Source organism: Geotrypetes seraphini, chromosome 3, assembly GCF_902459505.1.
Source record: "Geotrypetes seraphini chromosome 3, aGeoSer1.1, whole genome shotgun sequence".
Taxonomy (NCBI): Eukaryota; Metazoa; Chordata; class Amphibia; order Gymnophiona; family Dermophiidae; genus Geotrypetes; species Geotrypetes seraphini.
The window spans coordinates 228,290,024-228,315,886 of NC_047086.1; the positions used below are offsets into that span (position 1 = coordinate 228,290,024).

At 44.3% G+C, this 25,863-nt stretch overlaps 1 protein-coding gene across 1 annotated transcript; it reads left to right on the plus strand.

Annotated features, from left to right (window-relative positions):
• Positions 1-12,343: 12,343 nt before the first annotated feature.
• LOC117356368 (interleukin-23 subunit alpha-like) lies at positions 12,344-25,626 on the plus strand. The gene is made up of 4 exons (XM_033935496.1): positions 12,344-12,747; positions 18,707-18,811; positions 21,645-21,791; positions 24,903-25,626. Exons 1-4 carry the CDS (start codon positions 12,493-12,495, stop codon positions 25,095-25,097), a joined length of 702 nt encoding a protein of 233 aa, XP_033791387.1. The 5' UTR covers positions 12,344-12,492; the 3' UTR covers positions 25,098-25,626.
• The last annotated feature ends 237 nt before the right edge of the window (positions 25,627-25,863 follow it).

Consider the following 25,863-nt stretch of genomic DNA (forward strand, 5'->3'; position numbering starts at 1 on the left):
AAACACCAGCTCTATGAACGTGCTATTTTACCTTTGATCCAGTTAGCCCTTTCCCTTGTCGGCAACACAGAAGACAGCATAATTGATGCAAAGGAGTAATTACATCTCAGTGGAGTGCAGTCAAGACTTTCAGGAGATATACTGAATCCCCAGCCCTAAGAACATGCCCCGTGGCTTTTGAAGTGCTCTGCTGAAGCCATGTGTCTTTGTCTGCCAACTAACTGCCTTCAGCTGCTGAGTGCTGACTGCAGTGCCATTGATTTGGCTCCGCCTCTAGGTAGATTTGGTAAGAAAAAATTGCTTTCTGGGGGGGGGGGCAGATGTCTTTGGGGTTTAGAGATTAAGGGCTCCTTTTATCAAGCCGAGCTAGCGGGGTTAACATGCGCGACGTCTCAACACGCGTTAACCCCTGCGCTGGCCTAAAAACTACTGCCTGCTCAAGGGAGGCGGTAGCGACTAGTGCGGCCGACGGTTTAGCGTGCGGTATTATGCGCATTAAACCGCTAGCGCAGCTTGATAAAAGGAGCCCTATATGTTTGTTTATTTATTTTATTTTAGGTATTTATATACTGCCTATAAAAGTTATCTAAGCAGTTTTATTTTAGGCCACCGAGCCCCTATTGCTGTTTTCTCTGGGAGTGGAAGCATCCGAGCCTCAGAAAAACAAGAGAGGCTTGACAGTCCCAGCCTATCACTTCCCACTCAGAGATGATGTGATGTATTATTATTTAAGAGCCCTAGCCACTTTAGCCTTTCCTCACAGGGAAGTCATCCCCTTTATCATTTTCATCGTCCTTCTCTGTACCTTTTCTATTTCTGCTATATTTTGGGGGATGTAGTGACCAGAATTGCACACATTATTCAAGGTGCTGTTGTACCATGGAGCATTATAACATTCTCAGTTTGGTTTTCCATGCCTTTCCTAATGTATCCGAACAATGAAGTACAGCTGGGATGGGAGTCCTCCCTTGAAGCCTCCATACTCAAGGCTTTTGGGGTCTTTCCAAAAGAGCCCTTCATATCAACCTCTTCGAACTCCAAGAAATTCACAAAGTTCTGTGCGCGTTCCAGGATCATCTAATTAACTAAGTAGTTCTTGTCTGTTTGGACAACCAGGTGGCTGTCTACTATGTGAACAAGCAGGGAGATTCAGGATCTTGCCTCCTCTGCTGAGTTGTGATTTCACTCTGGTTGTGGGCAATCCCTCACAATGTTTTCCTGAAAGCTGCTTATCTGACAAGAAAACAAAATCTCTTTGCCAACAAGTTGAGCAGACTTCTGCAGTCACACGAGTTGCCACTCAGCCCTGCAACAAATCTTTTCACATTAGGGAACCCCAGAAGTGGATCGTTTTGCCTCCCCCTACAATCACAAACTCCCATTCTTTTGCTCCAGACTTTACACTCCTAATCAGCTGGAGTTGGATGTCTTCCTCCTCAACTGCTGAATGCTTTCTTTCCATTCCCTCTCATCAGGAACACTCTTCTCAAAGTTTGCTGAGAACAATACACCATGATTCTCATAGCACCTTGATACCTGTGACAACCATGGTTCCTCTATTCATTTAGCTCTCTGTTCGACAGCCCATAACACTCCCTATCTTTCCAATGTTGCTGACACAGAATGAGGGCTCACTCCTCCATCCCAGTCTATGATCACTGACTTTCACAGCATGGTATCTTTCTCCAAACTATTGAATACTGTTCCCCTATCAGCTCCAGTGTCAGTTGTCCTTAATGCCTCCAGGAAACCTTCCACACAATGCTCCCATCATTTCTAATGGACTCATTTCACAATGTGATATGATGCTTGCTCATTGGACCACAGCACCTTCCATATTCCACTGCATGGTAAACCATTGGCCATGTACCTTTTAATTTTAAGCTTCATGAAAGGCCTGATCAACACCAGGCCATCAATCAAGCTCCCTGCTGTGCCTTGGGACTTCAATGTAATTCTCTCTGCCTTAATGAAACCTCCTTTCCAAACACTCTCAACTTCATCTCAAATATCTTTCCTGGAAAGTGACCTTCCTTATATCTTTCACATCTCCACTTTGGGTCAGCAAATTTTAAGCCCTCATGTCAGATCCTTCCTATACAAGGTTTTACCATGACAAGGTAGTTTTTTGCACTCACTCCAAATTCCTATTGAAAGTCATCCCGGAGTTTCATCTCAACCAATCCATTGTACTCCCAGTCTTCTTCCCCAAATCTCACTCTCACCCTGAAGATTTGGCGCTCTTGCCTACTACATGGATCACACAAAGCCTCACAGAACTTCCACTCAACTGTTCTTGTCTTTTGACCCCAATCACCTGGGAGCTCGTGTCACTAAGAGAACCAACTTGACATGGTTGGCAGACTGTATCTCTTTCTGCTATACTGAGTCTGGATTGACACTTGAAGGCCATGTCATGGCGAACAAAGACGGAGCACTGGAGGCTACAGTAGCACATCTACACTCCACCCTTTGAGGACATTTGCAAGGTGGCTACCCAGTCATCTATTCATACTTCCACCTCCCATAGCTGCCTTAACAACCATTCCAGATGAGATAGTCAATTCGGTCAAGCTGTTCTATAAAATTTATTCTCCACTTAGAAGCCAATTTCCCTCCAACCCGCTTGGGGTTGCCAGGCTCATGATGGTTGGCGATAGCTGGTGAGTCAGACATGTTATGTTATGTTAATCAGGTTTTCTATTCCACCTTTACCTATTCAGTTCAAGGTCGGATTACATTATAAGAGAGTTTGGAAGTTACAATGGAGAGTTTGACAGGGACATTCAATAGAGTTGCTAGTACAGATAGATCAGTATAGTTATTAATACAGGTAGAGGGGCATACTAAAAAAAAGTCTAGGTCTCTTTTGGGCCTAGGGCACTAGTCACCCAGAGTCAGCAGCGTCTAAAGTCCATTTCTCAAAAAATATGTCCAAAATACATATTTTTTTGAAAATCTTCTACTTATACGTCCAGCCGTTTGATCGTCCAGACAGATAAGTCATCTATCTGTATACCACATTCTCATCCAAGTCCCTAATGCCCAGAACAAGACCTTTTGGACATGGAAGGGGCCAGCAAAGTGATGGGCTGGACACCCAGACACGGCAACAGAGTAGTGGTACACCTTACAGGGCACTGCTGTGATCTTTACAAAAAGGATGCCACATAAACATCTCACCACAACTCCCTTGCAGGTCATGGTGAGCCCCCCCAAACACCCCCAAAACCCACTATACATACCCACCTGTCTACAACCCCAATAGTCCTAATGGCTGAAGGTGCCACCTATATGACAGTATAGTAGGGTTTGGGGGGAAAGGTTGGTGAGCTCATATTGTCCACCCTGAATGCAGTAGTTAGAGTGGCTTATGGGCCTGGGTCCTCCTCTCTATGGTTCACTAGCCCACCCCCCAGACGACTTAAGCCACCTCTTTGCAGCTGTACTAGGCTTTCCTATGCCAGGTGCTGATGTTCTGGAGGCAGGTATGTAGTTTTTATTCCGATTCTTATGGCAGTGTGAGAGGGTCAATGATCACTGGAGAGTGTGTGTGTGTGGGGGGGGGGGGGGGGGGGGGGTCTGTATTTTGTCCCTGCAATGGTTATCTGGTCACTTTGGATACCTTCTGGGCACTTATACCTGTTTTTAGATTGCTTAAGTCACAACGTATAAGTTCCACCTAGGCAGTTTCGTTAAACTTTCGATTATCCCTGCAGGATGACTAAGTCTAGGTTGGCCCACTTCCCGCCCTAACCACTCCTCCAAAAACGCCTCTTTGAGCTCTGTGCGCACAGCGGCATTCAGAGGCCTAAAAAGTCTCTCAATATGTCTGAAAACTTATTTTGATTATCAGCACTTAGACGATCTGTCTTTTACGTTGTCTAAGTGCCGATTTGGGCTGGTTTTAGACATATTTCTATTTTGATTATGAACCTCTTAGGTCAGGGGTGCCCAACAGGTCGATCGCGATCAACCGGTAGCTCGCCAAGGCAAAGTGAGTCGATCATCCAGGACTCCCTTTGCCTTGGCGATCTATCGGGCCGATCAATCTTCCTCTCCCCGAAGTCAATTCTGCCGTCGGAGAGGAAGTTTGGGCCAGCCAATCGCTGCCTGGCTGGGCGGAACTTCCTCTCCGACGGCAGAATTGACATCGGGGAGAGGAAGATTGATCGGCCCGAAGCAGAGAAAGCATGGTGTGGCGGCGGCGGCTTTGGGGCCTGTTATCCATTGGTGGCGTTTGGGTCCTGTTCCCCGATGGCAGCTGCAGTGGCAGTGGCTTGGGGAAGGGCAGGGAGAAAGAAAGAAAGAAAGGGGCGCAGGCAGGGAGACAGAAGGAAAGAAGAGAAACAGGAAAAAAAAGAAAAGGGGCATGAAGAGAGAAAGAAAGAAAGGGCAGGGAGAGAGGAAGAAAAAGTTGGGGGAGGGAATGAGGTTTGGAGGAGAGGAAGCATACAGGCTGAAAGAAAGATTTGATGCACAGTCAGAAGAAGAAAGTGCAACCAGAGACTCATGAAATCACCAGACAAGGTAGGAAAAATGATTTTATTTTAAATTTAGTGATCAAAATGTGTCTGAATTTATATCTGCTGTCTATATTTTACAATATGGTCTCCTTTTACTAAACCGCAATAGTGTTTTTTAGCGCAGGGAGCCTATGAACGTCGAGAGCAGCGCTGGGCATTCAGCGCAGCTCCCTGCGCTAAAAAATGCTATTGTGGTTTAGTAAAAAGGGAAGGGGGTGGGTATTTGTCTATTTTTGTATGGTTGTTACTGAGGTGACAGTGCATAGAGTCATCTGCTTTGACCTCTTTGAAAAAACCCCGGAATAGGAATGATAATTAACAATTCTATGCGTACAGTATGTGTTGTGTTTTTTTAAAATTTTATTGTTGGTAGATCATTTTGACTTGGTCATTTTAAAAGTAGCTCGTGAGTCAAAAAAGTGTGGGCACCCCTGTCTTAGGTCATAATTACAAATACATAGTTACAAGTTCAAGTAGGTCATTGTTGGCTCATTGTTATATCCCAGGATTTGCATAAGACAGTTTAGAAATGGGCTTTTATAATTATCATTTCAGTTTTTTCAAGGTTGGCTTCCTATCTTGGTACAGAAATGCTTTTAAAAGTTTTCTGAACCTGAGATAGTAGTCACAAGATCGTAGAGTAAGTAGTACACTTCCCCCTCCCTAGTCACGGTTTTGACGTTTGCGGTTTCGACTATTCATAATTTTTCCCCCCCACCCCCCTTGAGAATTGCTGTGCGTGCTTGTATTGCGGGTGGAATGTGCATGCTTGTTTTACACTTAATTGCGCTCAGTTGTGATGTTTGTGCTGTGTTAAGCTGCACTCAGCGATGTGACACATGTATATTGTGTGTACTTGTATTGCGCTCAGCTGTGATGATGTGACACGCGTATACGTACTCATATTGCAAGGCAATGCTTGTTGATCAAGTTAAAATTTTAAAAAACGTTTTGCTTGTCTTGCAAAACACTTGCACACCAGATTACTCGCAATCTAGAGGTGGGGAGAGAAGGCGAGGAAGGCAGGAGTCCCAGGAGATACGCAATGGCAGCAGGAAATCGCTAGACATGTCGCACTGGCACTGTACCACATGTTAAGAACCTCTGGCCCTACAGGATGTGCCTCTCACAATGTAGGCAAGTCAGCTGGCTGGCACCTCTCTTCCTCCTCAGTGTGCCGCGGCACACTTGGAATCTCAGGAGGGACACAGTTTGCAATACAATGGCTTAGAGCAGGGGTGTCAAAATCCCTCCTCGAGGGCCGCAATCCAGTCGGGTTTTCAGGATTACCCCAATGAATATGCATGAGACCTATTTGCATGCACTGCTTTCAGGGTATGCTAATAGATCTCATGCATATTCATTGGGGAAATCCTGTAAATCCAACTGGATTGCGGCCCTCAAGGAGGGACTTTGACACCCCTGGCTTAGAGGGAACAGTGGTAGGCTCTGAAATCATATCCCTCAAAGTACTTCACCAGTTACTGGAACATCAGAGGACTGAATGTAAGACTTACTAGTATGAAGGTCATGAAGGGGGGAAAATAGATCCCTCAATATCTTTGACATTTGATTTCTTGGTACATGTCATCTTGGAGTCTTTGTTCTGATTATTCTAACTAGTTGATGGTGGTCCTCTCTGTCCGTACAGGTAGGCTGGTGAGCACTAGGAATATGGCTTCTTTGTCTACCGTGGCCAGAAGGCTATGGAATACATTAGGGTAGAAGCCAGTGTTCAATGTTTTTGAAAGCTTATTAGCCAAACCATAGCCAGACTTATGATTTCATTTGTTATGAATTGTTATTTTATATTTATTGTACTGTGAGTGAAGTTTTATGGATGTTTAATTTACACGGCACTGAATGGTTATTAACTAGTTGTGTGGTTAATAAATGTGTTATTAAATAAGTAGATAGATAGATAACTGTATTTGTTGTCAAGAAATCTCACCCACAATGAAACTTTTTTTTTTTTTTTTTTAAATTAAAAAGGGCCTGAGAATCATATGGCTCAACAGAAATCACCAGTGGCATAGTAAGGAAAGATGGCACCCAGGATGGGTGGTCCACCCCTCATCCCTGCTGGCATCCTTAGTACACTACTGCTGCCTGCACTTATGATGATGGCTAGTTTTCTGTTCTGAGGGCTAGGGGAATGGAGCCAGAAGCATCAATGTGTCGGCCAAAGTCAGTGTCGCTGGAACCCCTGCTAAAAAGGTACCCAATGCGGTCTGCCTCATCCCCCCCACATGCTCCTGGAATCTCCTCATTTTCTATTGGGTTTGAGTGGTACTTTCTTGTCTGCCAGGGATCCTCTGTGTGATGCTCGCTAACCCAGTCTCTCTGTTTTGGGTTATCTCTCTAGTATAGACTTTCCGTTGATGATAATCACGTTTTGAATTCTTTGCTGATTGGGAAAACTGACATAGATATTCTTCTGTTATCAAAATGTGGAATCCAAGTTTCTTCAGAAACCGTATGGTACCTATTATTGTGGGTCAAACAGATTTGATTTTTATTCTGCTCCATACAGTCTTTGTCTTCCTTGTGTACTTAGGGGGTGCAGGGCTGGGATGTCTCTCGCAGCCCTATCCTTCAGGTCAGCACAGTGTAGCATGCATGTCATGTGTGACCCACCCTCAAAATAATTCATCTCTAGCAACCCGTGCAAGGCACAGATACTCTGTTTACACCCTTCTCTGGGGACTTGATAAAAATATTCACAAGAGAATATAAAAATAAAAGCCTAGCCTTTTAGAGTTCATATATTTGTTTGGGATTAGTTGTACTTAACACGATTGCTGGTTATTTTCAACTGTCATCTCAGAACTGGGGATTCCAGCTGATTAAAGGACATCAGAAAAAAGACTGACCCGTCTTGGTTTTTCCCAAATTGCTTCTAGGGACTATGTGGTTTTACTTTTGTTAGAGAAATTTGAAATATAACCCATGGCTATACTGGGGCAAAACCAGGGCTGATTTGCTCACAGAACAGGGCAGAGTAGAGCGAGTCTGGACGGAGCACTGATAGAATGCTCATCTTTATCACCATCAGCCTCTCACAATAAGGGGTGATCTAAATGCGTATGAGTGGAATGTAGTTTTTATTCCGATTCTTATGGCAGTGTGAGAGGGTCAATGATCACTGGAGAGTGTGTGTGTGTGGGGGGGGGGGGGGGGGGGGGGGGTCTGTATTTTGTCCCTGCAATGGTTATCTGGTCACTTTGGATACCTTCTGGGCACTTATACCTGTTTTTAGATTGCTTAAGTCACAACGTATAAGTTCCACCTAGGCAGTTTCGTTAAACTTTTGATTATCCCTGCAGGATGACTAAGTCTAGGTTGGCCCACTTCCCGCCCTAACCACTCCTCCAAAAACGCCTCTTTGAGCTCTGTGTGCTCTTGTGAATATTCCTTTCTTTTGAAAGGAAGCTCTGGAATGAGAGGGCATAGGATAAAGTTAAGAGGTGATAGGCTCCAGAGTAATCTGAGGAAATACTTTTTTACAGAAAGGGTGGTAGATGCGTGGAACAGTCTCCCGGAAGAAGTTGTGGAGGCAGAGGCTGTGGGCTCCTTTTACTAAGCTGCGATAACGTTTTTAGCGCACGCAGAATTTTAGCACATGCTAAACCCGTGCTACGCGGCTAGAACTAATGCCAGCTCAATGCAATTTAGCGCGCACTAAAACCGCTAGCACAGCTTTGTAAAAGGAGCCCTGTGTCTGAATTTAAGGAAGCCTGGGATAGTCACATGGGATCTTTTAGAGAGAGGAAGAGATAATGATTACTGTGGATGGGCAGACTGGATGGGCCATTTGGCCTTTATCAGCCATCATGTTTCTCTGTTTCTTTCTCAGATCCGCAGAGGGGTTTCTCTTTCTTCTTCTTTATTTTTTTGCCCATTGGAATAAGGTATCTTCAAATAATACTGATAAAATGTGATAGAGAGGTTGTAGTAAAGGCTGAAGTAGCCCAGGTATACTTACATTTTTAAAAAAAAGAGAATAATTATTCAAACTTGTGAATACAAATAAAAAAAATCTACTTTAAATTATCTGTATGTGGGTGCCACAAGTCAAAAGCATAAAATTGGAGAGTTAAACATAATAGGCATTTTGGAGCCCTGGTGGAAGGAGGAAAACCAATGGCACAGTAGGATACAAATGATATCAAAATAAGATAGCTCAGATTGATGGAAGGGTGGTGTTATATTTTAAGGGTGGCATAGAGTCAAACAGGTTAAAAGTCCTGCAGGAAAGCAAATGCAATGTGGAACTTCAATGTGCACAAGGGACTGCCTGGACAGAAAGAAGAAGCAGAGGGTGAAAATTAGGAGAGCACATTTGGTAAAATAATAATAATTATCGGAGACTTCAATTACCAAAATATACAACAAGGGAAATGACAGAAGCTATGGACTAAAAAAATAGGGTTCATAGTCATTTGCGTGTGAGACTTTGACCTTGCAGCGCAGACAATTCGGCGCAAGCCCCAGCGCGCTGCCTAAAAAGTGACTTTTAAAGAGCTCCAATGTGGGGTGTGATTGGGGAAACCCCCAGTTTACTTCATACTCTTTGTGCTGCCGTTGAGGGGGGGGTTGGGCCAATTTTTGGGGAAAAAGTTCAGCTTTCTCTATAATGTGGGGGATTGCACCCCCCACACCCCCCCAACGGCAGCGTGAACAGTCTGAAGTAAAGTGGGGGGGTTTCCCCCACCTCCTCACAGCTCTTTAAAAGTCACTTTTTAGGTGGCGCGCTGGTGTCTTGCTCCAAATTGTCGGCACTGCAATGTCGGCGCCCTGAAGTCTCACGCGCTTTTGTCCCGTCACCTAAACATATACCTTTTGCCCCGCCCCCAAACCCTTTAATGTGGTGTGGCTCTCACAAAGAGAGAGAGAGAAAAGGCCTCAGTGAAAAAAATCTCAAATGACAGGTTTGCTTAACTAATCATTGGCCAGAATAAAACTTATTCTAGTTCAAAAAACATGAAAATCAAAAATCATTAATCTCTGTTTTTAGTGTAGGAAATGCTTGTAGCAGTGGTACCTTGGATTACGAGCATAATCCGTTCCAGGAGCATGCTCGTAATCCAAAATGCTCGTTTATCAAAGCGAGTTTCCCCATAGGAAATAATGGAAACTCGTGGGGAAACTCGCTTTGATACGTTCCCCCCCCCCCCCGAGGCCAGGGCGCTGCTCCCCCCCCCCGCTCGCAAAGTCCCCCCCCCCCGCGTGATCCGGCACCCCCGTGAGAACAGGCACCCCCACCCGACCAACTTTAATTCACCCCCCCCCCGTCTGGCACCGGCACAAGAACCGCTCCCCCCGTTCGAATCGGCACCCCCCCTGTGAGAACAGGAACCCCCCGCCCAACCAACTTTATCTCACCCCCCCTTTGACACCGGCACACAGCCCACAAGTACCGGTGCCGCTTGAAGATCTTCTTCCTTGTCTCTGCCGGCTTTGAGCATGCATCTGCGCATGCCCAAGCCCTTCTAATTCTCCCTCTCGCCGAATAAAAGAGGGGGATTATGAATTAATTGGAGTCACAAAGAGTCCACAATCTCACTTTCAAAACGACTGTTGGTATTCACACGCTTCTCTGAATAAAAAGAGTAATTTTCCAAAATGAGATTTTCCAGGTTTCCAATTGGGAACCCTGTTAAACACTGCTGCTTTCATGGAATTTTTTCCAACTCCCAAAACAAACCAAGGGATGCATTGAGACAGATTTCAATTACCTCTAATCTAATCTAATCTAATCTTTAGTCTTATATACCGGGTCATTCCCAGAGGACTTGAGCCAGTTAACAAAATGTGATCTTAAGAACATTGATAAACAATAAGAGAACTAACTAAACTAAACTTTAAGTTTATATAACGCATCATCTCCACGGATATGGAGCTCGGCACGGTTTACAAGAACTTAAAATATAGGAAGAGAAGGGAAAAAAAGGTTTACATGAACTTATATATAGAAGAGAAGAGTAAGGCGGGGATAGAATTACATTTTAGTGAAAAGCCAGGTTTTCAGTTGCTTGCGGAATAATTGGAGGGAGCCCAGGTTCCGCAGCGGGGTAGTAAGGACGTTCCAAAGACCTGTGATTCTGAAGAGAAGGGATTTTCCCAGTTTGTCTGCATAGCGAATACCGTGTAGAGAGGGGAAGGATAGTTTATACCTTTGGGCGGGTCTGGTAGAGTCAGGACTCCAGGAGTTATAAGATAGTGGGATTAAGGGAGGAAGGTATGCCGTGAATGATCTTAAAAGCCAGGCAGGAGCATTTGAAATGGATTCTGGAAATCACTGGGAAACAGTGAATGTCAACATACAATTGTCAGCTAGGGAGAGTTATCAGTAAGATATTTTGTAAACAGATACGTTTTCAAGGTTTTTCTAAAGCAGGTCAGCGAAGAAAGAGTTCTAATAACTGAAGGAAGATCATTCCAGATTTTCACCATAGTAAATGCCAAAGAATGTGAAAGCCTACCTAAAGTTTGAATTCCTTTACTGGAAAAGAATATTAATTTAAATTTATGTATATTCCTCATAGACTGAAGACAATAAGAATTAAAAGAAAGAGGAAATAGTGGGGGGAAAAAATCTCTTATAAACTCTTAAAAATCACATTCGCAAACTTAAACTGGATCCTCCAATATATCAGAAGCCAGTGCAATGCCCTCCACAATGGGGTAACATGATTATATTTATTTTTATCATAAATCATTTTGGCAGCAGTGTTCTGAATAAGTTGTAATCTCTTCAAGTTACTTTACTTAAACCAATGTAGAGGGAATTGGCATAGTCCAGAAAAGCCAATATTATAGCCTGAACCAATATAGTAAAATGATGTTGATGGAAAAAACAGCGAACTCTCCTCAGAATTCGTAAACTAAAAAAAACATTTTTTGGATATGTTATTAATTTGGTTTGTCATAGAAAGAGTGGAATCCAAAACAAATCCCAGGATTCTAGATGAATATTCAATCTTTGGAAGATGTAATGGGTCAGTTTAAAATCTGAACACTAGCAAATTGCTTAGACCTGATGGTATACATCCCAGAGTGCTGATAGAATTGGAAAATGAACTTGTTAACAATTTGTAATTTTTCTCTAAAATGCAGCATAGTACCATAAAATTGGAGGGTGGCCAATATGGTGCTGATTTTTAAAAAGGTTTCCAGAGGTGATTCAGGAAATTATAGACTGGTGAGTCTGACTGGTGAGACTTTTATAAAGAACAAAATGACAGAACATATATGTCAGCCCAGCCTTAGCTGTCAGGAGAGAAAGCCAATATGGATTTAGTCAAGGGAAATCTTGCCTCACCAATCTACTACATTTCTTTGAAGGGGTGAATGAACATGTGGATAAAGGTGAGCAGGTCGATATTGTGTATTTGGATTTTCAAAAGGCATTTTGTGCAGTTTTTCTGATTTACCATTTGTATTGCCACTATTGAAGTTTGAAAATCGATAAAGATTTATTTTAAAAAATAACAAAACCAAAAGGCATTTGACAAAGGGCTCCTTTTACATATTTATTCCTTAATATTTGAAAAATATTTGATCTACAGGAAAGATAGTTCACTCGATAGAAACAAAGATGATAGCATTTAAAGATAGTATAATATTTTTTGGAAAAGAACTGTTGTGATGCTGTCTTGAGCAAAATCTCGGTGGGGGGCCCTGATCCCCTCCGTGTCCCGCCCCTTTCCTCTTGCCCGATGCTTTCGAGGACCGGAAGAGGACGAGTGCACGCCTCGGCGGCTGAAACTAGAGACGCAACGTCGTTCCTGAAGAGCGACGAGAAAACACGCCCACCACGTGTGGGACGAGCCGAAATGACAGCCGACAATGGCTTTGGACGAGGCCAGCCGAGATGCAAAACACCCGTGCCCACCTGGGATCCCACGGGGAATGCCCAGGGCCCGACTGACTCATCCGTAAACATAAGTACCGCCTGAGTCCAATGAGAGATCCCATACCTGCTCTCATCGCCCTAAAGAAGCACAAGACCACTGGAGGAGGCAGCAGCAGAAGGAAAGCCATGGAGGCTGCAGGTCTTTCTGGGAGGGTCACCTTTCTGCTGATCGCATTCTGTGCACTGGGGAGCAGGGCCGGGGCAAGGTCCACCGGGCAACTGGCGCCGGGCAGCTGGAAGGGCTGCAGACAAGAATCCCGGCACCTGAATCAGCTCGCAAAGCAATTCTACAACCAGAGTCAAGTAAGTTCCTGCTTTAGATTTTCTGCATTTAACTGCATTACGCTTTGTTTTACTAACAACAAGGTGGAGGAAATTGGGGGGGAAGGGACCTTAAAAATCTGAGGCCGGAAATTGGTGTGTGTTGAACTCAGGCTAGGAGAGCCAACGATCCTGTTCATTTAGCGTTTTCAGTCCTCAGATGTATAAACATCTGGAATTTGCTCCCCCCTCCCCCAATTGAATTGTACGGCTTGCAACTTCCTTTTTTCATAAAGCAATGTGAGACGGAGCTGAAATTCCCACATCTGAGTGAATGAGGATAAAATGATTCAGGACTGGCTGTGTTGTGCACTGTTACTGGTCTGAAGTTTTTGCCTAGTCTGAGATCGATAGTCTTATTCCATTTAAGGACCAGGCCAGTGACAACCACACTCTGCTAATTTCACAAGGGAAAAGGATCTGGTTGAAGTGGTAATGCGGAAGACTGGCATGGGCTGCGGACGTTTTTAGAAAGAACAAGTTTGCTCTGTGGCCGTGCGCGTTTTCTGCCTCAGAGCAAAGCCCAGTTTTAAATGACAGAGCCAGAATCTGCTCAGAACTCCCATTGGCTGGCGAGTGTCTGGCGATGACCGGATTGGCTGTGAGAGTTCTGTAGGGTGGAAGAACGCCTGCGGCTGTATTGTGTTTCGTCACCAGCTGTCAGTGCGAGACACGTGGAAGAGGGTGGAGTCATCGCCCTTTCCGGCCAGCTGAATCGTGTTTGGTTGGCGGGGCCATTCTTCTCTCCCTGTAAGTCCTACTGTTCTATCCGGCCGGATCTACAGGCTGTTTTGCTGCCCCCCCCCAAAAAAAAAAAAATACAACCAAAAACAAAACCCCAAACCAACCTCTGGCGCTTCAGGCGACTGCCTAGGTCGGCTCAGCTTCTAGGCAGAGTATGGATCCATTGTGGGGTTTGTTCCTAAAAGAAGGTCATGCTGAATAGTCTCTGTGGATAATTCTTATGCCAGTCTTAGCCTTCGAAGAATAAAGGAAAAATAGTCGATGAAACTCTGCAGTGCGGAAGAGAAGCAGAAATTAGAAAGGAACAGGGAAATCAGCGGTGGCACGCAGGGGACAGCTCTGCCCCAGGCAAGGTATGGAGAGGCGGGGGGGGGGGGAGGCGGGATGTTTGACTTTGGGCTCTGCTCCTAAGTCCCATCATTAAAAGTCCCAAAGTGGGAGATCTCCGAGGGCGAGACGGATCAGATCGAGAGAACAGGAAAAGGATGACGTTTTGCACTCAGATAAGAGGAGCCCAAAGAGGAAGAAGTTGCTGTTGTGACTTCACTCTCTTACTTTCCTCCCCGCGGTGGAGTTTCCTGCTTGTCTAGTCTTTCCTAGGAGTTTGCATAAAGGCTTTGATGCATATGTTCCGCGGCTGGGAAAGGTTTAGCAACGATAACTAACGTTAAAGGGTATCGCATGGCGATCCCGGAGCCGGTATTAATCCAATCAGTACGTTTTGGACTGCTCTTTAAGGGGAAATGACTCGGATCAGGAGAGAAAGGCACGGGCCAAGAAGTCTGAATTAGTAACCACATCTTGATAGAGCACTGTCATTCCAAGCAGGCAAATGGAATAAATGCCTAACCACCCTCATTTCAAATACACCCTCCTACCAATCCTTTAGGAAATTAATTAAAACCTATCTCTTTGATAAATTTCTCTGACTCCTTCCTGCCTTGTTGTACCTTTGAAATTCTTGTTGTATCCCTGATATTCTTCTGGATATACCTAACCTCTCTCGACTTATCAATGTAATTTTAAAATATTTTCTGTGTACAGTCTCGTCCTCTGTAAAGCACTCTGAACTGCTTGTGGTATTTGCGGTGTACAAAAATAAAGTTGTTATTATTATTATTATCTGCACACTTGGGAGCCCTTGGAGCAGGTCCGGGCAGGGGAGCAGCCTGCCCTGCCAGGGGTGAGGCAAGTCAGGACCCGGCTTGTGTGGAACCGAGGGACAGGGATGGGATTCAAAGCGTCAGGTGGGGAGGTGTTACACAGCGTGAAGAGCTAGCAAAAGAGTAATAAGGTCTCATCTACAGCTTGCTTGCTCATTTTTGCATATCTAAGTGCAGTAATAAGGCAGCTATAATTCTTTGCCCAAAATAGTAACCAAAACAGAATGACAGAGGACAAAGGGACCAATTCTCAGTCTGGCTCTGTTCACATTTGTAGCATGGTAGCCGGGTACAACTATTGTATTGCTGCAGCTTCTGTTTCAGCCCCAACATGTACAGAATTTTGTCTGCTCATTCTTTTGTGCGAAAGCTCTGATTTTTCTGCCTCCGTTTGGGGAAATGTGCCTCTGATATCTTCATATTGTGCACAGTACAGGAGGAAATTCCAGTTTTTATTTTCCCAGTTTTGAATGCTTACAGAACTAGACTTTTTGGAGTTTCCAGCCAGGTTTGTCTACCCATTGTTGCTTCTAGTCTAGTCCAGTATGCTGTATTGTGAGATCTGTCTTGTGTATCTATCATAATAAAACCCTAAGCGCACATGCACACTTACAACTTTGTGATCCCTGCCTCCGTGATCTGTAGCTCCGAGGCAGTGTTCGACGCTTTCAGCGGTTTGTGTGCAGCAGACCCTTTTTCTTTTGGTTTAGTTTCAACAGGCGGTAGCGGCGGTGGGGGGGGGGGGGGTTTGAAGCAGTGGCCGATACGGGGGGGGGGCAGGCTTCGGCGGGAGGCAGGCAGGCAGGCTGGCTTTAGCACGGCAGATAGGGAGGGAGGTAGGCTGGCCAGCTTTGGGGGAAGGTGGTGGCACATGGGAAGGGGCACTGGGGGCACTAAGGACATGGGAAGGAGGCACTGGGGGCACTAAGGACATGGGAAGGAGGCACTGAGGGCAATAAGGATATAGGAAGGGGCACTAAGGACATGGGAAAGAAGGAGGGAGGGAATAGAAAGGGACAATTGTTGGTCCTGAATGTAGAAAGCGGCCAAGGAGAGAGAGAGACAGAAAGACAGACAGACAGACACATCTACTTTAGCACCCGTTAATGTAACAGAATTAAACACTTGTTGAAATATAACTGAGGTTAGAGATTCCACTAGTTTATGGAAGGGATATCAAACAGATTGAAGGGGGGGGGAGAGATGAGACAGATCAATGTCAGGTAGGAAGAAAGCACAAGAGAAAGATATCCCCTTCGGAGTCTGGATTCAGAGACAGATAATCTGATTTGCATGGCAATTTTTATATGTTATGCCAAATTAATACCTTAAGTGGTCAAACTAAAAATGGAGATAGATAATTTACTCACAGTTACATCAGCCACAGATGTGGTGTAACTGCAGTCATGCAAATATGGCAGGATCACCCCCCTAAATTAGCACTTACCCCCCTCTTCTATTAGACTGCGCTAGCAGTTTGTAGCACAGAGAGCCGCGCTGCTCCCGACACTCATAGGATCTCTATGAGCGTTGGGAGCAGTGCAGGCCATTCAACGCGGCTCCCCGCGCTAGAATCTGCTAGTGCAATTTAATAGAAGAGGCCCTTAGTAACTGGATTTTATTGTACAATTGGGCAAGTGTCCTAGTAGAGAACTGTAAAATTATATTTTTCTAAAGTCATATATCATGGCCCCTATGTATTGACACGTAGCATTATCTAATCTAATCTAATCCTTAGGTTTGTATACCGCATCATCTCCACGTTCGTAGAGCTCGACGCGGTTTACAGTAGGAGAAATAGGAAGGAACTACAACAGAGGGTTAGAGGTAGAAATGTGAAGAAAATTTAGAGGACTTGGGATGCCAAGATATAAGAGTTTCCTTGATTCCTAAGTTGGAGGGAGACTTACATTTTTTTGAGAAAAGCCAGGTTTTCAGATGTTTGCGGAAAACTTGAAGAGAGCTCAAGTTCCGAAGAGGGGAGGTAAGGTTGTTCCAGAGCTCAGTGATTTTGAAGTGGAGGGAGGTCCCTAGCTTTCCTGTGTGGGAAATGCCTTTTAGTGAGGGGAAGAATAGTTTTAATTTGTGGGAGGATCTGGTGATGTTAGGGTTTGAGGAATTCCAAGAAAGAGGGATAAAGAATTATCACACTTTATCCTCCACAAAGCCCACTGCAAATAACACAGGACAACATCATTATCAAGTACTATGAGTTCATAAATAGGGGCCACTGTGTGTGCTTTAAAATATAGAAATCTATGCAAATGTGCCACAAACAGATTTTCAGAGATTTTGCTGTGGAATTTTCTATTGCCAGAGAATCTAACCCTGAGCTGCTATAGTAAACTTTATGGCTCTACCTGTAACCAAAGGCTAAACCACGCATTCTGTCTGTAAACTGTATCACAAAATTAAAACAAGGTGTACAAAGAATTAAAGACTGGGCCATAGTGTAAATAAGGGAACCCAATGAAACTTAGAGCACTCGGGTAGAGTGGCTTGATAAACGGAAGGTTTTGTATCTCTATTTTGAGAGTTGGAAAAGGTGTGTCTTGGGGTGGGGGAGGGGGGTCTCCTGTGGTAGCTTGGGGGATAAATTCTGTGGCAAGTGCTGTAAAAATTTCTGTAGCAGTTAAATATAAATCGACATTGGCTTTGCATTTTCTACTATGTCCATAAAAGGACACTTTTTACTACCCATCCTGTAATACACGGGTCCAGTTTCACGCCATGAACCTAGGTGGCACTAGCTGATCCTACAGGATCTATTGAGCAACTCATAATTCACACCGGGCATACGAACCCATGCAACAAGAGATGACCAAGAGAATGGAGGCGTGGCCTAGTGGTTAGAGCTACAGCCTCAGTACCCTGAGGTTGCAGGTTCAAGTCCAGCGCTGTTCCTTGTGACCCTGGGCGAGAAATACTTGAGTACTTGAATGTAAATGGCTTAGGCTATAAGTAGTGTATAAGTGCTAAAAATAAATAAATATGGACAGGAAGCCCTACTCCTCCCCCTGCCAACCAGGCAAGAACCAAACATAAAGATGAGGGTCCAGGAACAAAAGGGGAGAGGGAGAGAGCTACTAGACACTTGACCCTTCTTGGAAGACCATGATCAAATCAGGGAGCACAGAACAGTGTATCTTGATCCCTGCCTGACCCAATGGAAGGTGAGGTGCCAGCCCATAACTACCAGCAGTGGCGTTCCTAGGGGGGGGCGGGCCGCCCCGGGTACCAGCCCTAAGGGGGTGTTCCCGGCCTTGCCGTTCAGTCCCCCGCCACCCCCGAAGGACCGTTCGCCCCCCTGGCCTCCCCGCACCACCTATGAACAGCCGCAGCAGGATAGCGAAGTCAGCGTCAGCGATCCCTGCGCTGCTTCCTGCGCCGCGATCCCGCCCCTCCCCTGACGTCAGAGGAGGGGCGGGACCGTGGCGCAGGAAGCAGCGCAGGGATCGCTGACGCTGACTTCGCGATCCTGCTGCGGCTGTTCATAGGTGGTGCGGGGAGGCCAGGGGGGCGAACGGTCCTTCGGGGTGGGTCGGGGCATCAGGCCTTCAGGGTGGGGCGGGCGGGCAGGCAAGCAGGCTTTCAAGGGGGAGGGGGTGACAGGCAGGCATCCTTCAAGGGGGGACAGGCCTTCGGGGGGGGGGGGGGGCAGACCTTCAAAAAAAAAAAAAATTTTTTTACATGGGGGGGGGGGGGGGGTGTCAAAAAATGATGCGCCCCGGGTGCCACATACCCTAGGTACGCCACTGACTACCAGCATTAGGATTAGACATGAAGGAGTGTAGAGAAGAGGTGGGGATTCATCCTGTAGCCTGTACTGTTGAGATGAAGATTGAGTGCCCAGAGTGTCTGCACCAAACTAAGACTATAAGGAGGGTCCTGGGCAATATTAGATCATCAGGGCATTTTCCAGAGTTCTGTCCTGTAGCCTGATTAGAAGCTGAACTGACGTGGGTGGGTCGGGAAGGACAGGGATGCACATTATTCACTGCTTTTCTTAACCTCTGCCTGTTTTCTTGGAAAAGGATGTCTTTCCTGATCCCGAGTACCCTGACCGTACAGACCAGTGGTTTCCCCGAGTCAGCTGCAACCACAGCTGTGATCCCTGCAGTCTGCGGAAGGGCCGTGAGGTAGGTGCACATTTTCCCATCTCTGCCCACTCTGCTTCTCCTGTCACCTTTATCCCCTTGGTTACTCCTCCGTGTGCTGTGGGTGGCACTGGAGTTAACCGATCGAAAAGCTCCTTAAGAACAAAAGAATTTCCAAACTGGGTTAGGCAAAAGGTTTCTAAAACCCAGTATTTCCCAGTACCAGCAGTGACCAATCCGGGTCACATGTATCTGGCAAGATCCCAAAAAGTGGAGAGATTCCATGTTACTTTGGGGATAAACAGTTCATTTCTCCAAGTCCACTTTTATACTGTACGGATCCAAAAATCCAGACTGCTCAAGGATTGGGTCAGTCTGGATTTTCCATATTTTCAGACAGTACTTTAAAAATTCAAATTTAGGGAACAAAAAAGAGAAGAGCGAACCAATTTTGTTGATTTATTCACTAACAAAAGCAGAATGTTCCATTTATCAAAATGGACATATTTACAGGAAAACTTACAAAGAAACTTAAATATCTCTCATTAAATTAGACCATTTTAAGAGAGTCATAGAAAACATAGGTATTTTACTGTAAAATTTGCTTTTGAAAGCTTTTTTATTCCTGTTTGTAACATTTTCTTGTAACAGACCCCTTGTTTTCCTGGCTGCTGGGTTATGGTTTGCTGTGAGCTGGGACCAGAACCAATCACTCTTCGTAATAATCCAGACCACACCAGTTAGTTGAACCAAAACTCCAAGTTAATATTTCTTCTCTTGAGAATGACAGAGAGGCACCTCTTAAACATCAGTTATAGCACTGTGAAAATAAACTACGAGAGGGTCATTTCATAATGCACACTATTTTTTTTATTTACGTTTTTTTTTTTTTTTTCAAGTATTTTACAATCCTTCAATATAATCTCCCTGCTTTGCAATGACCGATGTCCAGGAAGCTTCATTTTTCCATCCAAGACACTGTTTTTGTTCAGTCGGGTAACGGCGGAAGAAAGCTCTTTCAGAGATGCAAAATGATATCCACGCATAGGTTGTTTCAACTTTGGAAAAAGGTCGAAGTTTGGTGGACTCATGTCTGGACTGTAGGGAGCATGAGGTAACATCTCCCAGCCATATTCATGTAGTTTTTCAATGACGACATTCCCTATGTGCAGGCGAGCGTTGTCATGAAGAATGAGTGGCCCAGCCAAGAGCAACTGAGATCAGGTTTTGTGCATTTTTCTGCACATTTTTTGCAAAAAATCACAATAATACACTGCTGTGACATTTCTTCCACATGGAACTTCGTGATGATGATGCCTTCATGATCATAAGCAAAAATCATCATTTGTTTGACTTTTTGATTGAGCTCATATTTTTTTAGGCATGGGGAAGATGGAGCTTTCCACTCGTTGGACTGTGATTTCAGCTGCAGCTCAAAGTCTGTGACTCATGTTTCATCAATAGCAACAATGCGATTCAAGAATGCCTGACCTTCAATGTCAAATTTTTGTTTCAGCACAGTTGCATTGTCCAGGCAGGTAGGGCTGGTTTCGGTTAGGGCGTTGGTCTTTGACCTAGGGGCCACCGCGGGAGCGGACTGCTGGACACGTTGGACCACTGGTCTGACCCAGCAGCAGCAATTCTTATGATCGTCAACAGACATAGGACCCGAGACACCTGCAGCCTCCATTTCCCACACCTGTCACAGCCACACTATGTACACAGCAGAGCTCCTGAGCACACGTCCTGCTGCTTCAAGCATTGAAGTGAAAGTGAAACAAGGTTTACTGCAATTGCATCATCCATTCCCCAACCTGTGCATTATTTATGAAATGACCCTCGTATTTACATCTCTTATTTTCATTTCAAGATGATAAATTGTTATTTAATCTTCAAATGGTGAGATTCCTTTCAGCTGGGAATCCTGATCTAATGGTGGAGAGTGCCAAAAGCCAATCTCTCGCCTAAGACGGGATCTTATATAATCTTTGATGATGTCACACATAATTTAGTAGAGGAAAACTGTGGAAAAGATGAACGTGACACAGGCTTTTATTCAGTCAATAAGACACAATGTGCTGGCTTACATCCATAAGCAATCTATATCAGTTTTTTCTTCTCCGCAGTTTTCCTCTACTATTGTGTTTGGTTTTCACCACGTTTGACTGGGCCCTGTTGGGTTTTGTTTTGGTTGCACAGATAATTTAGTATGCAATCCCCATTCAGAGATTAGAGAGCTGTTATGAACTGTAAGTTTCCAGAAAATGCTGGAAACTCACTGGCTTAATCACTAACTGCTTTAGGGTTCATAGTTCATCCACTTGTAATAACAATCACAGAGGCGGTCCTCTACAGGCTGCACACTGCATGTTGAAAATGACACTTAACCCACTATGGAATTGTACAGGCAGCCTTTGTACAGGAATTGCTAATATCTGCTAGGGAAATTCATGCACTTAACCTCACTTCTCCTGGTGCATGAATTTACCCCAGGCTATATACTGTATAAGTTTCAGCATCACCGTCTCGTCTCTGTCTCTCTTTTTCCCAAGAATCTGGATTCTCGGGTGGTCCAGATTTCTGGCATCCTGAGTTTTGGACTTGTATTGTAATGGTTTATGGACTTTTCATCCAGGGACTTAGTAAATTCATACCATGTCTCCCCTCCCCCCCAGTCTTTATCTTTTTGAGAAAGAAAAAAATTTGCGTTTACCTGTTCCACTTCACTCCGGATTTTATAGACCTCTCTATCATATCACCTTCTAATCCCAGCGAGAGAACTGAGAGGGTATCTGCTGACTCTCTCCTATTGCTGCAAAGAGCTGTCTGCCTCTCTCCACCTGTTAATTACTCTTTCTATGCCCCCTCTCTGCAGGACTGCCTCCAAAAGATTGCAGAAGTCCTGCACTGGTACCAAAGCTTGTTTCGGTGGATGACTCAAGAAATTGGAAAAGAAGAAGTGTTCAATTCGACGATGAAGAGGATTGTCAGGACCATGGACACCCTTCAGAAGAACCTGATGGTAAGTGTACTGGCGAGGAGCCACTTCAAGGAGGCAAACAGCTCTTACACCTCTCCCCATTCTAAGCCGTGGAAGCCGTTGCTGTAATTCGCTGCACAATTTTGTAAAGATAATTTTGGAACCAGCCCTGCCCACCAGCACAGAAATATCAAGCATTCTGAGGGGCAAAAGGGGCAGTGGTGCCAGGCTCCCACATGAATAGGGTTTTTTAACACTGTTTAGATTTAGCCCGCACCTTCTCAGTGGGAGTTCAAAACAAGTCACATTCAGGTACTTCCCTGCCCCAGAGAGCTTACAACAGTCTTAGTCCCTTAATACAATATTTAACAGAATGGCAGATAGGAATGCAATTACAGAGGCTGACAGACAACAGCTGTTATGTTGAAATAATAATAATTTAAATAAAAAGTCCCTAACAGGGAAATTCTGTAATAGTAAATTGGCTTCATTAATGAGCTTTAAACTGGCTTCAATAATGAGATTTGAGAGATAGGCACCTGTATTCTTAGGCACAATTCTATAAAAGATAGGTGCTTAACACCAAAGTAGGCATGTTTTGGGGTGGAGAAATACTTAGGTGCCGTTAGACATGATTCTCGAAAGGACTTAGGCGCCTATAATGTAGGCTTTTAGATTGTAAACAATTTTTATTGACTGAAAAACAGGCAGAACCATAGGAAAAGTACAGGATACAAAAGACAGCCAACGTAGGCGGAAGATCCGCTTAACAAAGCACATCAGTACAAAGGCAAGTGCCATTCACTTCTACCCACTAACCCCAAAAACCCAGAACTCCCCACCATCCCCCCTTCCAACCCCCCCCAGCCCCTACCCTCCCAATAAGGAGGACCCCCTGAGCCCGAAAAGCCCCCCCCAAAAAAAGGACCATGCAAGCCAGTCTTAGGTGGAAAAGGAAACACCAACAAGGTTCCCCCAGGGTCTGGACTCTGATGACTCCAGGGCACTCAGTAGAGCAGGGCATCCCCACCAAAAACAGACCCCCCTCCCCCCCTGCCCGAGCAGAGAGATGTAATGATCCAGAACGGACTAAGGGACACCAACAGTTAAGCTAGGGTATTGAGTATAAGGCTGCACCCCCCTAGGAGACAAGGAATGCAAATAGGGGTCCCAAAGGAGCAGAAAGCATCGACGATGATAATGTAGGCTTTTAAAACCCTGGCCCACATTACAGGCGCTTAAGTTTTAAGTTAGGTGCCGCTAAGCGCGATTCTGTAATAGACCCCTTAGTGCGACTGACATGAAATAGGCACCTAACTGAAGGCGCCTATCTTTTCTAGATGCCCATTACAGAATCTGGCCCTAAGTGGTTAAACTAGCCCTACAAGTGTCTTAAGTATTGTTTGATCAGTGACAGAGAAACGAGATTTCCAGCATAAAGCAGATGTCACTGAGACAGTATAGAGGCTGGGCTTGGGGGATGTCTCTGAGAGAGTTCAGGGTTTAGTAGTACAGGAACATAGCTTGAAGGATGTCTCTGAGAGAGTTCAGGGTTCAGCAGTACAGGAACTGGGTTTACGGATGTCTCTGAGAGAGCTCAGGGTTCAGCAGTACAGGAACTGGGTTTACGGATGTCTCTGAGAGAGCTCAGGGTTTAGCAGTACAGGAACTGGGTTTACGGATGTCTCTGCGAGAGCTCAGGATTTAGCAGTACAGGAACTGGGTTTACGGATGTCTCTGAGAGAGCTCAGGGTTCAGCAGTACAGGAACTGGGTTTACAGATGTCTCTGAGAGAGCTCAGGGTTCAGCAGTACAGGAACTGGGTTTACGGATGTCTCAGAGAGCTCAGAGTTCAGCAGTACCAGGGACTTTTCTGGGAGATGTCTCCAAGGGAGCTTGGGATTCAGCAGCAGAGAGGCTGGAATTTGGGATGTCTCTGGGAGAGCTTAGAGTTCAACATTACAAGGACTGGATGGAGGATGTTTCTGAGAGAGCTCAGCAATACAAGTGAAAGTACAAGGAGATAACTGTCCATTTAATGAGCAGTCTCCTCCATGAACAGACACTTAATTTAAGCCCAGGTCCACTCTAAAACTTGCTGCAATGTATAAACTTTTTGCCAGCAGAGGAAGGGTAGAGGTGTAAATCTCAGAATTCTCTAGAGATTTAATTATTTTAAAATATTATAACCCACACAATCCTAATGTACTAGCCAGTTTACAACTAAACATATATAATTAAACATAAAATACTTATTTATAAATCGCTCATTCAATCTCTCAAATTAGCTTTTCAAAAAACTGCTGTACTCCGTTGGAGAAGAATAAGAGCTTTCTATTCACTAAAAGCTTGCTGAAATAATACAGTTTTCAGTTCCTTTTTAAATAAATCTAACATTCTTCATTGTTTGTAAAGTCAGTGGCAAGTCATTCCATAGTTTGGGTCCAGTCACTTTTAAAAATTGTAGAACGATATTCTTCCAGTCTAACTACCTCAAAGAAGGGACTTCTAATAAACTAACATTGGAGGATCTCAAGGCTTTCACAGGTTGATAGATGCATAAAACTGATGCACAAATTGGTAAGACTAGATTATTCAACACCTTAAAAAAATAACAGTAAAATGTTGAAAATAATTGTTGTTAAATGGGAAGCCAGCGAAGGTTCTTCAAAACTGGCGTAATGTGACGATATCGTGAAAGTCCAGAAAGGTCCCGGCCCACTCTGCAGAGCCTTCAGAGATCCTCCATGCGACCCTATTCAACAAATTGTTGCAATACTAGCACACTCTGGATAACTAGTGTAACGTTTGAAAATGTTAGAGAGTCCTGTAATCGCCTAATAAATTTAAGTTTACCAAACTCTGGTCTAACTATTTTCGTAATCTAAGGTTTTATTGAAGTGCAGAATCAAATATAACCCCAAGATTATGACAATTACGGACAACTGGGATGGGCAAGTCATCAACAGAAAAATACAAAGGAACATGATCATTGAATGAAAAACTAGATAAGAACAAGCTCTGGGTTTTGGAGATGAAAGTTAAAGAAAAAAGCAGAGGCAGCTAAAGTAAAGAACAGATAAAATGGCCCTAGGATCTATAAATACATGAACATGTCTGTTTAATTTATGATCATCTTTGCTTACATTTCAGAAGCACGGTTTTACCAGCAATGCCAGTGTCTTCCAGCCTCCATCAGTTGAGGCCTGGAAATGGGGCTTCATACTGGAGAAAGCTATCTGGAACCTGATATCCTTCTCTTCCATTGTGGCCCGAGTCTTCACCCCAGGAGACCCCCAGCACCATGATCCTGGGATGGCACAAAATGGTTTGCCATGCTCTCAATGAAGGCGGTGGGCAGCTGCAAAATCCCACCCCCAACTGCTCTTAGTTAATCCAAATACAAGGAACCATGCCATTTCTCCTGTGTATTCATTTCTCCAAAATGTGGCAGAACTGCCAATCAAGTTAACTAAATTCTGGCACTTTCTACAATTTATTTATGGATTTTAAACTTTACTAAATGTTTTTTTCATACAAGGTCATATTTTTATATGCTGTTAGGATCAGTTTTACTGTCTAAAAGTCTGAACCTAAATTATATTATTATTATTATTATTATCATATTTATAGAAATATCAATTTATTTAACATACTATGTTTTTTTATATTATTTAACATATTATAAAGTTTTAAGTTTGTACTGTGAGAAACATATTTATTTTTGTAATCTGTATATTTATTGGAAAGTTCTGGCAGGCCAGAATACTAAGAAACATGATGGCAGGTAAAGGCCAAATGGCCCATCTGCAGTAACCATTCTCTCTTTCTCTCTCTGAGAGAATCCCACATGCCTATCCCAGGCCCTTTTGAATTCAGACACAGTCTGTCTCCACCACCTCTTCCGGGAGACTTTTCCACACATCTACCACCCTTTCTGTAAAAAAGTATTTCCTCAGATTACTCAGGAGCCTATCGCCTCTTAACTTCATCCTATGCCCCTCTCATTCCAGAGCTTCCTTTTAAAAGAAAAAGACTCGACTCATGCGCATTTACATTACGTAGCTATTTAAACGTCTCTATCATATCTCCCTTCTCCCGCCCTTCCTCCAAA

Coding starts and splice junctions, on each gene's coding strand:
- LOC117356368 (XM_033935496.1), top strand. CDS start 12,493: ATGAGAGATCCCATACCTGCTCTCATCGCCCTAAAGAAGCACAAGACC. Junction 12,748..18,706: donor AATTCTACAACCAGAGTCAA/GTAAGTTCCTGC, acceptor TTCTTGGAAAAG/GATGTCTTTCCTGATCCCGA. Junction 21,792..24,902: donor CCCTTCAGAAGAACCTGATG/GTAAGTGTACTG, acceptor CTTACATTTCAG/AAGCACGGTTTTACCAGCAA.